The 17475-nt window shown below is 32.0% G+C and overlaps 1 protein-coding gene across 1 annotated transcript; it reads left to right on the top strand.

The window, feature by feature from the left end:
• The first annotated feature begins 4572 nt into the window (after positions 1-4572).
• LOC133184635 (cytochrome b-c1 complex subunit 6, mitochondrial-like) lies at positions 4573-13611 on the top strand. Its single transcript, XM_061319718.1, has 4 exons — positions 4573-4659; positions 11180-11215; positions 12253-12417; positions 13397-13611. The coding sequence occupies exons 1-4, from the start codon at positions 4612-4614 to the stop codon at positions 13427-13429; spliced, it is 282 nt and encodes a 93-aa protein (XP_061175702.1). The 5' UTR covers positions 4573-4611; the 3' UTR covers positions 13430-13611.
• The last annotated feature ends 3864 nt before the right edge of the window (positions 13612-17475 follow it).

Here is a 17475-nt window from a genome sequence, read left to right as displayed (position 1 = left end):
ACATATTTATCGCGAAAATCTTCCACCCCCCCCCCCTTAATACCGGTTATGCTTGTAAATTTCTACAAAACGTTTGCAACTTTTTTAAATTTGTTCCACACACACATGGTGAATATTAGGGGTACTGCACCTAATATAATTGTGATAAAAATCATCATTATCAAAAGCTCGTACTAAATAATTCTATTCACTAATAGCTTAAAATTAGCCTACCAAATACATGGCCGTAGGAACCGAGGGGAGCCCCCCCCCCCCCCGATAATTTTGCCGATATATAGAATATAATAGAAATTTAGCTACTATATGCTTGTTCCACCCTTAATGTTAACGTCTGATGACCCCCCCTTTTTTTTGCTTGTCAAGGAATTCATCTTCGCTAGCCAAGGGTTTTCGGTATACTCCGTTTATGGGGAGCGGAGTGGACCGTAAACCCTTGGCTATTGAAGATGCAAGGAATTTGGTAGTTGATAGTTGATTTTAAAAATGTATCTCTGAGGTTGGAATGCAAATTCGGGGGGGGGGGGGGGGGTAGGGGGTAGGAATAATACAAGTATAAGGGTTTATAGTATTAAATCAGTCAATTTGTCATCAAGGTAAGTTCTTATTCTGTATTAGGTTAGCCAAAATGACCCAAGAAAATAATTAATATTACGGAATCGATTGTCGATGTAAGTTGGCAACCAAATATCAAAAGTAATCCTAGAACGAATTGTCGAAAATTGACTACTTCCGGCTGAGATCAGTTGGATGTCAGAAAAATGTCAATAAATGCGATAACACGGCGGAATGCTGCTGGATTGCCCCTTGCAATTATTTTATTTCAATAAATCACAGTACCGGATGCTGATGAACAGCCCCACTGACACAAGAAACACTTAAACACTGTGTAGAAACGGACTAGGGTAAAATGCGTTACCCTAGTCGAAGATGGCGATATGCAAAAACGCTTTAAATTTTCTCGTACAAATATTGGTGATTTCTAGCTTAAAGTTTTACTTTATTTTGCACCAATCTGTCGGGCAGCTTCAGTTTTACATGCTTGCATGGAGATTGTATTCAACTTTAGCGTAATTAAAAAGAAAATGTGTGTCAAAGTTTTGCTGCAGATTAGGGTAAAGTTTCTGAGCTATTTATTTACGATTAGGGTAAAGTTTTTTCGAGACTAGGGTAAAGTTATTTATTCTATAACCTGATAGTGCACGATTTTGATTTTTTAAACTGCTTTTTACAATTAATATAGGTCGCCCGCGTGGCGCAGTGGTTAGAGCGTTTGCTCTAGAATCGCAGAGTAAGGAGTTAATCCTTACGTAGCGGGTTCGGATCCCACTGTGGGACGTGGAGACCGGTCCTTCGGATGAGACCGTATAAACCGGCGTCCAGTGTCGCAGTAGGTGCTGGCACGAAAAAGATCCCTCACTTCCTAATGGCCCTGAGTGCCGAGTATAGGTCAAAATTTGCAGCTCTCCACCGGCAAGTGGTGGCGTCTACATATGAGTGAAAAATTCTCGAGAGGGACGTTAAACAACAATGAACAAACAAACAATTAATATAGTTGGAAAAGGCTTTCTTGAACGTGTTCAAGAACTGTTGCTTCCACAAAGATATTATACCGGTTGCTTATTTTTTAATAACCATAATTTTCATACAAAATATTACTCTTATTATGAATGTTATTTTTTTTTGTTTCATGTACATGTATTATTTTATTGTTAAATGAATATACATGTATACATGATGTAATTAATTTATTTGATTTAACTTTAAGTATTGTTTCCTGTATGAATCTAAATCTACTTTGCATCCTTTAATCCCAACCAAGTTAAATCCACATTACTGGTAATTGAAATAAACTTTATCAACTGAAATGCGAAAATAACAAACAGTATTCATGCTCAAAGTCCAATTAAATAATGCAAATTGTGAGCTGAACAAACAAGGACCTCGGAAAACATCAGAGGGGAGATCAGGTGTCATGGGGAGTAGGCATCATCTTTTTATTGGTCACCTCCGCCATGTATCCTTCTTTGTAATCGGATAAACGGAAAATGTGTTCACAATTCAGTAAGAAAATAATGAACTAACAATTCATATGAAAGACATCAGTAAACATTCGAGCTAAAACATATGTAATATATTTGCTAGCAAGATCATTGCATTGGTCACATAATTTGCGAAATGTTAGCTTTTAAGCGAAATTGTTGATACCATTGTGTCATCAACTTAATCGTCAGCAGTCTGCCTCGTTTTAGATATTGTTCGTATGAAACCATGCTTTTGCTCATCGAATCCACTGACGAAATAAACCCCATATGCAGGGGAAAAATGATATATTGCTACATAAATAAGGGAAGTTGATGAAAGAAGAGTTGGAGTCATCACGTTTATCATAAACATTTAAAGTTTTGGTTTTAGTTTACAATCTTTTTGGAGTAAAACATCCAAACATGTAATTTGACAGAATATTAGGTGTCTTTTATTGAGTTTAATGGGACATAACAAATCAAACTTTTAATGTTTATTGCCAAAACGTCATCAATATATCTAATTGTTAAACTAGAGGTCACAGCAATAGACTTTTTTTACACTAGATCGCAAACATGGGAACAAGTGTCGGATGTTCTTTTGAAGTATAATTATGTAAATTGTGAAGATATCAAACATTGATAAATCTCGTAAATCTGTAAACAAAACGAAACATATAGATGTATTGGCAAATGTGCAATGATGAGGACATAGCCCTATCTATATTTACAAAATGATTTTGACAAATATGATGTAATATAGTAGTCTAACTAAACACCTCCATCACAAAAGAGCGCACGTTTTGTTCGGAAAGACTTTCTATGCGTTGCTGAAAGATTGAACTTAAGTGTTCTGATTTTCTAAGAATAATTTATTGAATGCTTGAATACCAAATGTTTTTTTTTTCTGAGTTAAGAATGTTTTAAGTACTTAGGTGCAATTTTTATGAAAAAAACTTGCACAAGTTTTCTGAATCTAAGCTTAGTTTAATCTGCATTTATCTTACTCTTGACAAATGCTTTACCAAAGTTTTCTCAACAGGAACAGCAAAGTTTATTTTGCCCGTTTTTTTCAGTCTAGGATAAGGCGTAAAAGTGCTAGTAAAATAACTTTCTATATAATATGCAAATCTAAATACAAAAAGGTAAGAGAGAGAGAGAGAGAGAGAGAGAGAGAGAGAGTATACACATAAGTTGATGATACAAGATATCAACCATCTCATTTAAAATCAACATTTCGCAAATTCCCTGTTTGATACAATGACCTTGTTTGTAAAATTAACACAATCTATCGTTAAGTCGAATGTTTTCCTACTTTTTTCATATGAATTGTTAGGTCATTTTTTCATTTACCTGATCATGACAAAGAGTACACGGCAGGTTTTACCGGTGAACAGAGTATGTTAATTTCTCCATGGCACCTTATCCCACCTCTGTTTTCACTTTTCAGAGGCCCATGTTTGCTCTGCTCATGATTTGTATTGTTTAAATTGGATTTTGAGTATGATTTCTGTTCGTTATTTTCACATGTCATTGATGATACTTTAATTGATATGTAGATATTTGAAAAGTTTTTCGCCATATCTAAATCAACAGAACACTGTTTTCAAGACTCAATTTGTTTTATAAACAGAAACCTAAACTGATTTGAACAAAATCAGATCACTGTGCTCTTCCAGAAATTGTCAGCGCACTAAGAATTTTCAATTACAAAGTTTTTGGTGCAATGAATTATGAATTTACTGGCAAAACGTGTTTTGAGTCTTTTAAACCCTGAAACAGGTAAAATGACATTTTTCACATGCTTTACCCTAATCACTCAAATAGGTCAGAAAATCTTTACCCTAGTCGCAAATTTGCGTTACCCTAATCTTGATCAAATTTTCTACCCGTAATTTGGCAATAACCATGCAGCACATATCACGCAAATTTTTTGCAATAGCTACGTATTTCTATTTAAAATAATTAAACTAAAACCATCCATTACATAATGTAAGCCTGTATAATGTGTAAACTGAGTGCAAAATAATCGAAGCGTATTTGCCTGTCGCCATCTTGGACTAGGGTAACGCACTTTACCCTAGTCCGTTTCTACACAGTGTTAAAGTAAGTCGGTAATAGGTCCCAGGCGAAAGCCAACATGGCAGGTAGTTGCGGTTGTATGTTCGTTTGCCCTAAAATTTGTTCGCCCTTGACGCCCTATTTCCCGTTCGCCCAGAGTCCGATCGCCCTAAAACTTGTTCGCACAGGGTCCGTTCGCCTTTTTTATTGCAGAAAGTTGATTAATGAACCAATGGATTTTTTTAAAACAAATTATAAGTACATTTGTACTTAAATGATAAATTGCACACGGGATACAACAGACGTATGCATGAGGTCACACTGTAAATACCTGTCCTATCAAAGACGAGACTATCATTTCGTCATCTACAAACTTACATGGGGAGCGCCTGTGATTTTAATTTTGTTCAAATGTACTACACTTACTGTACACGTCACAGCCTATCAGTACTTTCAATACTTTGATTTTACAAGTAGTCGAGTTCGACATTCTAAATATATTTTACCATAACCTTTTGAACGTTTCAAGATGGCGTTAGGAGACGAGGTTGTTGTCGCCGGTGAACCAGAAGAACAGGTGACGATTAAGTATAAAATTGGGTACTTGTTAGAATAATACAACATATTTTATTGCAGTGTAATGTAATGAATGAACTTGCAAACTCTTATTGAAGACCAAATACTGCAGACCATGTAAGCTCTCTTTCCCAATGTCAAAACGTCCTTCAACTTCTTCATTGAATGGACAACAAATTTGTTAACCAAGAACACATTGATATTTTTTTTATTTTCAATGATTTAAGAAAAAATATGGGTACAACAACTATTTAATAATTTTTTTAGTGGAGTGGTGTACACTGTACAAAGTATTAAATCATAAACCGTGTTATGAAAGGAAAATGCAAACGTTTTAATATATACATTAAAAAGAGGCAATCCAAGTCTTTGTTTTCCGTAAAAATTTCTGAGAGAGGGCCCTGTAAATATGGAAAGGTTCAAAAGAAAGCTACATTTAGACTTTTTTAGGGTGAAATTAAGGAATTCTCAATTCTTCAAAAGCAGGGGCGTAGCTTGACTTAAAATTCTAGTGAGGCAAAACCATAGGGGCAGGGGCTATGGGGAAAGGCGGCCCCAAGTAGGTTCAGGGCAGCGCCATGGTGGTGGTGGTGGTGCTGGGGGGGGGGGGGTAGGGGAGCACCACACACCCCTCCATACAGAATATGGATTTGGGTGTTTTATCAGACTTCTCCTGCACAGAAGTTTAGTTAATATAACCGGTTTTATAGCGTGGATATGATACCTCATATTATTAAAGTATTTAAAAGAGCATCGTCAGAAACCCACGAGGTAAGAGAAGCTAGACCACCACAGGTTTCCGACGATGGTAAAAGAGTTAATAAGTATATGTTTACTAAAACTAACACATTTTAAGATGAATACACGTTTTTTTTTTTTTTTAAATTTATTTCGTCAAAACTATAATTGTCAAACATTTATCAGTTTTTAATTTTTTTTCTAATCATTGCGTACTTGGAGTTCTCAGTAATGGAGGTAGAGCCCAAACCTTGATGGTATGAATATACATTACAGAATTGCTTAAATTGTAATTTTTACAAGATATTTTCTGCAATGTCAGTGATTTTTTTAGGGCCGATTTGGGGCCGAAATTCGGCCCCAGTCCCAATTGAAAATATGCCTGTATTTTCCCAAAATGTACTGGAAGTTTTCCCAAAGAAAAACTTACAAAATATTTGATCAAATTCAGTTTGTTTATTGCATGTTTTTCAGTGAAGTTCAAGCAGGTTTTGTTGTTCAGCCATGTTGGATTTCTTCATAATTAGATAATTCATACCACTATTGTTCTTGATGCAAGTAATTAGATAATTCATACCAAGAATAGTCTTGATTTATTAAAACAATTGTTTGTTAAAGTAACACAAAGACAAAAACAAAGCTTTTTGACAATGCTTTTTAAGTGACTGGGTTTTCTGGGAGATTCCCAATATAGCCTAATTGACGCTGAAATTCCCAATTCTGAGGGCCCCAGCCCCCAGTCCCAAAGTACTGAAAAAAAACACTGAATGTATTATTATTAACTATGGGAGGGAGTGTTGGTGGTTAAAAATCTAGTGAGGTGGTTGCCTCATTGCCACAATGGAAGCTACGCCCCTGAAAAGTAGTAATGCATTATTCTCTATTGAGAAGTTGATGGCTCATTTTAATACTCCCTCTCAACTTCTCCAAAGGCCTAATAAATGCGGTTCAGAAATTGACCAAATGAAGAACCAAACCGGGTCCCACTTTGATTGATGTTTTAGAATTTATGCATTATCATTCATAGACATATTTTGGATGCACAGATGTTGTTTTGCAATGGAAATGTGATTAAAAATACCCATTCTACTGACTTAAAAACATTTATCACGGTAGAACACTTACTTGCGATATCTGTGTCACCGGATTCATATATTCATTCAAAACTTTGTTTGAACCCGCTTGACTTCTAAAAAAGTTTAAAACTTTTTCTCCGTATAAATTGGATTAAATATTTCAGTGTTAAATAGTTATCCAGAGGAATATAGTTTTAGTCTTGTTTAGAGGTCAACCCGGGTTCAAACGCAGTTTTGAATGAATAAACGAATCTGGTGACACAGATATCGCAAGTAAGTGTTCTATCATTAAAACATGTTTTAAGTCAGCAGAATTGGTATTTTATTCGCATTTCTATGGCAGAATAACATCTGTGCATCCAGACTACATGTATGATATTGCATCAGACCGAAAACATCGATCAAAGTGGGGTCTGGTTTGGTTCCATTTAGTCAATTTCTGAACTGCTTTTATTGGGCCTTTCGTAGAGAAGTTGAGGAGGAGTATTAAAACGAGCCATTAACTTCTCAATAGAGAATAGTAATACACTAATATGAAATTTTACATCATTCTAAAATATCCTTTTTGTTATTAAAATGATAATGCACTATGGACCCGGAGGGGCCATTTGGTACATGGTGCAAGACCTCAATTTTCAGTTCAGTTTATTTTTCAATCCGTTTGGCAAAGGTAAAAACACTACTCAGAATAATTAAATTTAAAAAATGTAAATTTTTAAGGACTGATAGTTTGTTAAATAATCTTGAACAGTCAATTCATTCTAATCAATCTCTTCTAGTCATTTGGCACGTAGATTAAGTGACTGGATTTATTGAAACAAAACATAAAACAATTTGTTTCCTTCTATCAAAATGTATGGTATTGAAAATAATTAACTACCAGGACAAAATCTAGATATACGTATCATGAAGGAGGCTTATCGTTTCACCCCTAGGGCAGATATTGATGATTCCAGTCTACATGTATACTATGTCCTGAATGTGAACATTGGTGTTACAAAATTGGACCAAAATTACTATCCATTATGAAATTAAATTGGTACCATACAGTCGATAATCATGATATTAAAACTGATAGTTTGGACTTTCATGAAAAAATTACTTTAAATAAAGGTAACCATTAGGGATGGACGATTTTATCGGTATACCGGTATATAGTGATTTTTTTTTTTTGCCTGATATGTATCATGATACAGAGACTAAAATACCTGTATTTGGTACATAATTATAAATTCCTGATTCATTTATTTCTTCAAACTGTTAAATAAAGAGTTACAGGAAGTCTAAAAAATGTTGAAAAAAAATAAACTTTGGCATCCAAACATGTTTTATACTATATAAATAAAAATGAAAAAAGTGAAGTTATGTTTTTACAGCGTATTTGTAAGAAAAATTATAGAAATTCATTTGAAATTGTAGTAAAAATTCTGTGTAAAAATATCACGATGTTAACATGATATTTTGGGGAAAAAATTGATATATATATATCACGATACGAAATTTGGGGCAATACCCATCCCTACTCACCATGTAATATTCAGATATCCTACAAAATTTCTATATATGATCAGCTAGACCAACTTTGAAACAAGATTAGTTAGAATGTTTTCTGCCATTTCCACAAAAAGTAGAGTAATGTCTTTAAATAATGTTGAAAGATAAACTTGTTAAATAAAAAGAATATTTTCAGAATATTTAATGACTATAAATGTTAAAATTTTCTACTGGTTCACTGGCACTGGTTGTTGCTCACGCTACCTTCAGCTATAACCTAACCATTTTTTGATAGTTGGCAGGGTTGGGGTCAATTACTTTGAAATGTAACTAAATACTTTCAAATACATTGAAAATTTTGTCAATTACTTGCAATTGTAATTACATTGATTTTTACAAATGTAATTAATTACTCTCAATTACTTTGAAGAATGTAATTAAATACATCTCAATTACTTTTGTTTCACTTTCAAAAATCTCGAAGAACAAATACATGTAAATTTATGGTAGGGGGAATATTTAAAATAAATAATGTCAGGTGCCTGTGATGTTTGTGTGTTTCATCAACACAAGACCTAGTCCTACATGTACATTTATCACTTGACTGCCTTTATGAAATTTGATTAAAAGTGAGTTTTCAAGAGTTTTTGAATCAACCATAAAATACTCTCAAATTAGCTACAGGTAGACAAGCTAAACACCTTAAATTGCAAATGTTGACAAATAATACTTGTTTTCTGTAATAAATATTTCAGATACCAAATGCATAAATGTATATAAAGATCTGTTTAAATGTTAAAATAGCAATTCAATATTTTTATTTCTTTTATGAAGTACATAAATAGTAGAGCATTCTTAATACATGTAGTATTTAATAAATCATCTCTAATGGTCATATCATTGAATTTAAACAAAGCATGGTATAAAATTATATAAAACTTTGGAGGGTTGTTTTGGTAGCAATTCACAGCTGGGAGTTGAAGGGCAACAAGGCAAGTCTTAATGACATATTAAATTGATTTCTTTTCTTTTTTGATAATCGAGCAACTAAAAATTGAAATGTTTTCATGTCTATACCAATGAGAAGTAGAACAAAATTTATGATAAAACATTAAACTAGTATTAATTCTTTATGTGCATTAGGAAACAAACTAATATTTTTATAAACAAGCCAATATGTCAAATTCATTTATTGAGATATGAAAGAAGTTTATAAGATTTTGAAAAAGAGAAGGGCTTCATTGAATAAATTAAAATAACTGTAAAGTGTGACTGTGTTGGAAATATTTTCCTACTGAATACACATAATATATATTATGTAAAGTAATAATAATTCTTTATTAAACAACTTTAAGCCATACGGCCCATCAGCATACACAAAATGAACATAATTATGAGCGCATGGCGAGAGTCTACGAGGGGTGAAACCCCTAATGTCCATCTGTCTGACTCCTCAACACCAACAATTACAGTAAGCATTATAAACTCTCCATTAATACATGAAAAAAATATCTATACATAATATACATATAAATTGAATTATTCATCATTTCTTAATATCATTGCATGAAGAATGAATTTCCCTTATCCAACTAAAACACCAACATCATGAGAGCTGAGTAGCTGAGTAAGCTTGTACATATGGAGATCTGAAATAATATGGTTTGATATATTTTCTTCTTAAAGGATCATATGCAGGACATTCAAGCAAAAAGTTCTTCGATACAGTGATCATTACAAAATTGACATATTCTATTACTAACTGTAGTAAATGAAATGTATTTGAAAAGTAATTGAAATTACAAGGTAATTTTTTTTCAATGTAATTAATTATATTCAATTACAAGTAATTGAGAAAGTGGTCAATTACAAATTACTTCCAATTACTTTGAAAAATGTAATTAATTAAACTCAGTTACAATTACTTTTTTCAATTACCCCATCCCTGATAGTTGGTGACAGTTGAAACAAAACTAGTGAAATGGCAGATAATATTCCAGCATGCTAGATATTCTAGGTGATATACTTTTGACTTGTTGGCAGTGGCACCCATAACCTCTAGAATTGAATACTTAAGGGCTGGGACAATACAACTTTTTCTATATTGATACATATCATGATATTTGAGCCACAATACAATATGTATCACAATATGTTGAATTGGTTATAAAATCTTTTTTTGCATTGAAATGAACAAAACATTTCTTCACAAATAAGAATAATTTATTCAAAGAAGTTGTATATCTGTTGTAAAACAAAATTATTTTATACAAGTGGTGTTAATTATTATTTATTTCATATCAGTATTAAATATTTATATTTAGCATATTTATTTTACATATTAAACCCAAAATGTTAAGTAAAGAAATAAATACATAAGACAGAATTTATTTGGTGATACTACAATATTTCTCCATTCATATCGATATGCGTATTGTCCTCACAGAGAATCGATATTATTAATATCTCAATATATCGTCCCAGTCCTATTGAATACCACTGAATGCGCCCCCTAATATAGTTGTCGCAGTCTCAGAGCTCTCCCTTAATTATGGTCATAGCACCCCTTAGATTTAGTCAAAATATCCCCTGATATAATTTTACAGAAAAAAAGTTGTTATGAAACTGTCCCCAAATATTGTTTAAAGCTCCCCCTAAGTTTTATCAATTTTGCACCAAAAGAATTTATTGGACCATTGTCACTGACATGACTTTTTTTTATCTTAGGAACTTGTATTATTTGATTACTTGTCAATCTTCATGTTTTGTAATGATGTGAATTTAAATACCCATTGTAATGCTGAAATTTGGATTCTTTGATTTCAAGAGTGTTACAATTGTATAAGTCAAGTCACTACTGAGTCATAGATAAGAATAAATTGTTGTTGTAAATCAGCTTCATCTGGACACCAAGTTCTTTGCATTGGAAACAAAACAAATGGGGAAAGCTTAAGTTCTCTTTGGCAAATAATAAATTATTTGTATTTACCCAGTTGGAACAAAGATTGACAATGATCATTATGTTGTCTTTTATAAACTTAACTGTATTTGGGTTAGAAATAGATCAATAATGAATTAACATAATGTGACATTATGAACATGGAGATATTACATATGTATCAATATTAAACAATATTAGAGGGAGGGGGGAGTGTGCATTTTATTTTTAATACATTAATTATTTTGCTTTATTCTCTCTTTTTTATAATATAGGAAGAGTCAGAGGAAGAAGAAGAAGAGGAATTAGTAGTAAGATAAAAAAAAATATTTCCATATATCCCTGATTTATTGCATCACTTTAGTTCCCAGCGATTGAAAAAAAATTATTGAAAGATTGGCCTTGCTGACACACAAAAGCAAAACATTGAGATACTGAGCAGATATTTTTGCATTAATTTGATAATAATGATTTTGATAATTTTGCATCATGTATGATGTAAAATTGTTCTTAACCAGAAACATTTCTGTTTCAAGTTGGTATAAGGCTCATGAGCTTCTCATACTATTTCTTTGTGTATAAGATTCTAAATTTAAAATTCAGAATTGTAAATGTTGACATTCTAACAGTAAACTACTAGTATATTTGACAAGAAGTGCACATAATGAATGATGTCCCAGAAAAACACAGTACAAACAGATATGCAATGTAATATACCAATACATTTACCTAAGAATTTCCTAAATCATGCAGACTACCTATTATCAGCTATTCCCTGCACACCCAGGGTGTATATCAAAATATATTTTGTCTGGTAGTGTTTCAAAATGAAAGCTTTAAAAAATCTAAATGCAGGAAATTAAAGAAAAGCATAGTAAAATTTATAGATGACCCTCTCTGAAGTTGTGTTTATTTTTATTTTGTTTTTACATTAAAATATGTACCAGTAACATGTTATCAAGCAAAATGAAATATTGTGTAAAATAGTCGTGAAAAATAAAGAAGAGACAAAAATAGCAAAAAAGAGCAGCTTGAATATAGCTAGAATTCCCTCCGATCTAATAAATGAATGAAGATGGTGAAATATATTGGATTTTGTTAAGCAGTTTAATTATAAAGTGTTCCCTGTTTTTCAGTATTCTTCATGTCTTGCCCAAAATATAAAGGAACAAAGGGGAAGCATTGGTCTAGTTAGAAATTTAGTGATAATCTTATACTTAGACCATGACTTTAAATCTAGAATTATATGTATTATGTTTGTATGCCATCAATTCCATCATTGTTTAAACAAATTTTTAGGATGCTAATGTCTTAAAAACTGTTGACAACATAAATATTCTTTTGATAGGATCCTCAGACGGTATTACGAGAGGAATGCTCTGCGAAACCCAAATGTGCAGAATTCAAGGAGATACTGGATAAATGTAATGAAAGGGTAGCTGTAAAACCTGCCATCGAGGAGGAGACTTGTGAAGAAGAATTGATAGATTATGTAAATTGTGTAGACCACTGTGTAAGTATTATAATCAGGGAAGTGTTTATAAAATGAATTAAAGATACGCACATTGCAGTCATGGTAATTTGCATCAGTCAAAAATGAAGGGGAAAATTTATTTATCTTGTTTAATACCAAAGTTACAAAAATGTAAATTTCACAACTGAAATCAAACACATTATAAAGGTGTCAAATTAGGCTACATAAAATTGAAATTACGGTTCTCAGGCCCGCACACATCTGTTATGAGCTAGCTGCATTCCAAATTTTATCGTATTTTTGATAAAATAAAAAGTTGGTAATGTGAAGACCAATCCGAAAAAAGAAAGTTCCCACCTCACTTTCTAGTTTAGTACTCAAATATTGCTTCTGGTAGCCATTTTGAAGGAGACCTGGCTACTTTGCTTAAAAATACATTCGAAGATAATACCTACGATGTTCACACATTGATAAGCAATGGATAATGCAAACCTATTGATCAGACTTGGAAAGTATATCTATGAACAAAGAATTTTTATCATTATTTTATAGAAAATTTGGGTATTTATCTACTTTATCGCCAATAAAATGATAAAAAAAAAAATGCCTTCCTCCCACATCTGTTTTGGAGAAAACTGGCCTGAGAACCAGTGAATTAAATTTATGTAGCCTTATAATTATTAATTCCCTTAATCCCATTTGTAAATTTACTTGTAAATATATCCTAGGTGACATAGAGATAAAATGGATATAATATCCAATATTTGTTTTTACTAAACACTACATGTATTGATTGATTCCTGCTTTCTGCAACCCAAAGAGCTTGAAATGAGATTTTTTTTTCAAAATGAAATAAAATGAAAATATATTCAGAGGCAGAATAAGAATTGTATGACTAGATTTAAGATAATTTGATGTTGAGATGAAAATGTTTAAAATGCAAAGAGATGTAGCTTTTTGTAATGTTTATGACAATTTAAAAATAATGTATATTTTTTATTTTTTCTCTTTTGTACAGGTGGCAAAATCATTATTTTCAAAGTTAGCATGATGTGAAAAAAGTTTAGGGTTTAGTTTTATTATTGGACACAGTGTGATAACAGTGGGAATGAAAGACAGACTTCGACAAGTTTCCAATTCTGATGCAACAGAAGGACCATTGAGACATTCAGTTCATATTGATATAACAATTGTGTTTGTTGCAAAATTATTAAAGACGTTTCAAAAATGGTACATGTTTTTTTTTCTTCTTTTTTTTTTAAACATGAACTAAAGGACATGTAGTATGTTTGACTATTCAAGAGAAACTTTTGAAGTACAGTCAAACCTTGTTATCTCAAACTTGATGAGACCAAGAAAAAACTTCAAGATATCTGAGGATTTTAGAGATGGAGGGTAAAATACTTAAAGAAAAAGTGGTTGGGACTTCAAATCACTTCGACATATCCATGGTATGTAAGATATCAGTGTTCCAAATACTGAAGTATAACTGTACATGTATTACTGTAAACATGGTTATATCAAGGGTTGAATGTTTGCAAATTTCCTGGTCTTCCTTGTGAGTGGAAACTTTGGTTGGTTAATTATGTACTAGTATATAAAATTCCTCAAAAAACAAGGATGAAAGAAGTTTAGCATGGGAAACTGATGTGTATGTGTCATTGGTAAATTTTTATGTTTCCACATTTAAATTTTCTTTGCTCACAGTATATTCCTTTTTTGGTTCAAATAATGGCAGTGTTTTAACAATTGATTACTAGTATATCTGAGGAGAAAAGTGTAAGCTTAAAATTGTCTTCGGAGGCTATATGTATTTATATACATCGGTTTAATAACCTGATACATGAACATAACCAGGGATGGGGTCAATTACTTAGGAAAGTAATTAATTAAATTACTTGCCCAAAACCTTCAATTAAATTACCATTACAAGGATTTTGAAATGTAATTAATTAAATTACAATTACTCTGCAAATGTAATTAATTAAATTACAAATTACATTAAGAAAAATCATATAAAAATAAACAATGATAAATAGTCATGAACGTTCATTTATATTCATATAGTTTCAGTTAATGAAATTTTTAAAATATTGTGTTCCCTAACCTACATCTATCAGGTTTAAAGATTTTTCTGCCACAATGAAGATATTTTACACTGGGGCATTTGTGACAGGAATAAATAAACACTGACTTATATAGCAAGTTTCAGGGCTTAATTGACCCTTTTTGGTACAGGGTCCTGTACCCTTCTAATTGTGAATTTTTAATCGAAAAGGTGGCTAATCGGAAAGGTGGAAAAATTGGAAAATGTTGTTGATTAAAGAGTTAAATACATGTAGTGGACTTGTTCCCCATATACACATGATATATATCTTTAAAAAATGATTAAAATTTCAAAACACGTTATTTCTATATATAAATAGCATCAAAAAATTGAATTTGGTCATCAGTTGGGAATTGTTACCTAACTTTTGGGAAAAAAAAAGAGCCAATTTTCAACTTGGACACAGTCCTTTTAAAGGACCTGGATGTTGTTTTCCATTAATTCATGTGTCCGTTTTTAAGCTTTCATATATATTTTTGCAAAACAATGGATGCGTTTTGCCTTGTTTCCTGCTTTTTTTCATCATCCTAAGCTATATATCTCAAAATGTTATAGTATTGACATATTGTGTGTTAAACTATACTGTTATTAAAATAGAAAAATTGCCATGGTGTTATAACACCAAATTATATATTTTAAAAAAAATTTGTGAGAACACATAGTCAATGTATGTGTATAAAACTACCAATAGGTAAGGTCAAAATGTGTGTAAAATCTCTATTTAAGTTAAGTGTCAATATGTACATAACCCTAGGGCACTAATTAGCACCTGTTAATCACTTTTTACACAAGCTGTACGCATTGCAAACAAAGGATTAGAAGCCATTGGACTAGATATTTGAAGTGTTAATTCATAAACAACTTAATTGAAATTATTACTTTTACTTAATATATTTATGAACAAGGAGATAAATAATATTAAAAAGTTTTGAAGAAAATGCATTTTAAAGATGAAACACCAATTCACTAAATAAAGAAAATATATAATTTTTTAAAATATATTATAGAACATTTTGTCCTAAAAATTAGTTGACCTTTCTTGAATAGAGTGTTTGGGATTTGAAAAAAAGGGGAGGGGCTATTTCTCATTTATTAAACATCAGTGTAATTGAAAAGTAATTGTGAATTACATGCTTTTCTCAAAAGTAATTAATTAAATTACAAATACATGTAATTGAAAATTGGGCCAATTACACATTACTTTCAATTACATCAAAATTTGTAATTAATTACTGTCAATTACCATTACCCCATCCCTGAACATAACCTGAACATGTTCATGGGTAAAGAAGATTTTTAAACTGATTGCATGTTAACTTAAATATTTTAAAGTATTTTTCTTACCAAAATTTTTAATTAAGACTCGGGATTCAGGCCCAAGGATGGGCAAAGTTGGTCAAATGTTGAAAAACATTACAACTTTGGTATATTCATATATTTTCCTCTGGGAGATACAATGTGTGCTTGATTATAATTAACTCTTTGGCCTTGCTGACCCATGGCTGTATGACCAATTTAGCCATCAAGAAACCATTTTATCATCTTAGAAATTATCACATTCATTCAATCTAATGTAGGGAACATAGATTTTAAAATCTTGATAGGTTTGGGGGAGGGATGGGTTTTCATTACAAGCAAATGTTACAGAATCTTTTTTAAAAAACGGTTTGATGAGAACTTTCATATTCATTCAGTTTGTCTCCTAGAAGTTCAGAAATAAAGAAAATACTTAAACCTAGCTCCAAAACTGGAGCCGGATCCCTGGCCCTAGGGGACATAAATTTTTTTTATGGAAAACTAGCTGTTCATTAAAATTGTGCAAACAATTTGCTTGCCATAGGTCCATGAGTAAAGAAGACGGTTTTCAGGCCAATTTTTATTGTAGAATTTTCACCAAACTGCATTTTTTTTGGCATAGTCACTTGAGTCCAGACAAATATGATATTCAGTGACCGGTAAGATCCATGGGCCTCTTGTTGTAAGATTCTTTTCCTCTTTATTCCCACTAAAACAGTACTGTGGCCCAAAATACAGCTCAAAAAAGTTATGCTTTAGCCGAACTTGAATTCACATGCAAACTAACATGGCCTTGCCAGACGTTCTATTGAGTTTTTTAAAGGACTTATTAATTTTGATGTGTAAACCGTGATCCCCGATTAGCCCTTCCTTCACCCCAGAGTTCACAATGACGGGAAAAAAAACCCACCAAACCCGCATAATTCGGAACGTTTGCATTTAACCCGAATGTTACAGAAGAAACACTGTGCCAAGTTTGGTTGAAATTTGTCCAGTAGTTCTGGGGAAAAAAACGAAAAGTTGATTAAACCAACAATGATGACGGACAAATTTCGGTAAGACTTTCTTGTTCAGCTGAGCCAAAATTGATCCAGAAATTAAGTTGGGGTTTATGTCGATAATGGACTTGCCGTATTTTATATTTTTTAATTAAATAAGCCAAAAGTTTATGTTTTAATATCTATACGGGTAGATTTTATACTATGAAAATACATATATTTATTGGCATAAATGGTTGTGTAAAGTAACATGCAAAGGCCAAACAACAACCAAAAATTCCCCGTTTTCGGTGTCTTAGTGGTTCATGGCATATTGTAACTGTCTTGTTTGTGTGTCCTGTCCTGTCTGTCATACCAAAAAAAGATAAATTATTGAATTGATAAAAATTATGGCAAAGATTAAAGCTTCTCAAAACTGCAAACTTCAAGGTAATTAAGTCATGAGGTCAATTTCATAATACAATTGGAAAGGTCTTTTCACAAGTAATGCACATGTGAAAAGATATGAAAAACCCAGATGTCTCTTCTGGAGCAAAAGTTGTGACCAAAGTTACATTTTTTGATAAGTATGTCAAACTTCTAGGTCAAGGTGATGAAGTCAAAAATGATATATCTGTCTTAAAAGTATTGTCATAGGTATTAAACATGTAATATATGATAGCTCCATCTTCTCTCATTTAAAAGTTATTACCAATG

This window comes from Saccostrea echinata, unplaced genomic scaffold (assembly GCF_033153115.1).
Source record: "Saccostrea echinata isolate AGI-Se365-2 ecotype Australia unplaced genomic scaffold, CSIRO_AGI_Sech_v1 ptg000010l, whole genome shotgun sequence".
Classification (NCBI taxonomy): Eukaryota; Metazoa; Mollusca; class Bivalvia; order Ostreida; family Ostreidae; genus Saccostrea; species Saccostrea echinata.
The sequence above is the reverse complement of the archived record's forward strand: the minus strand, read 5'-3'. Positions and strand labels throughout refer to the sequence as shown.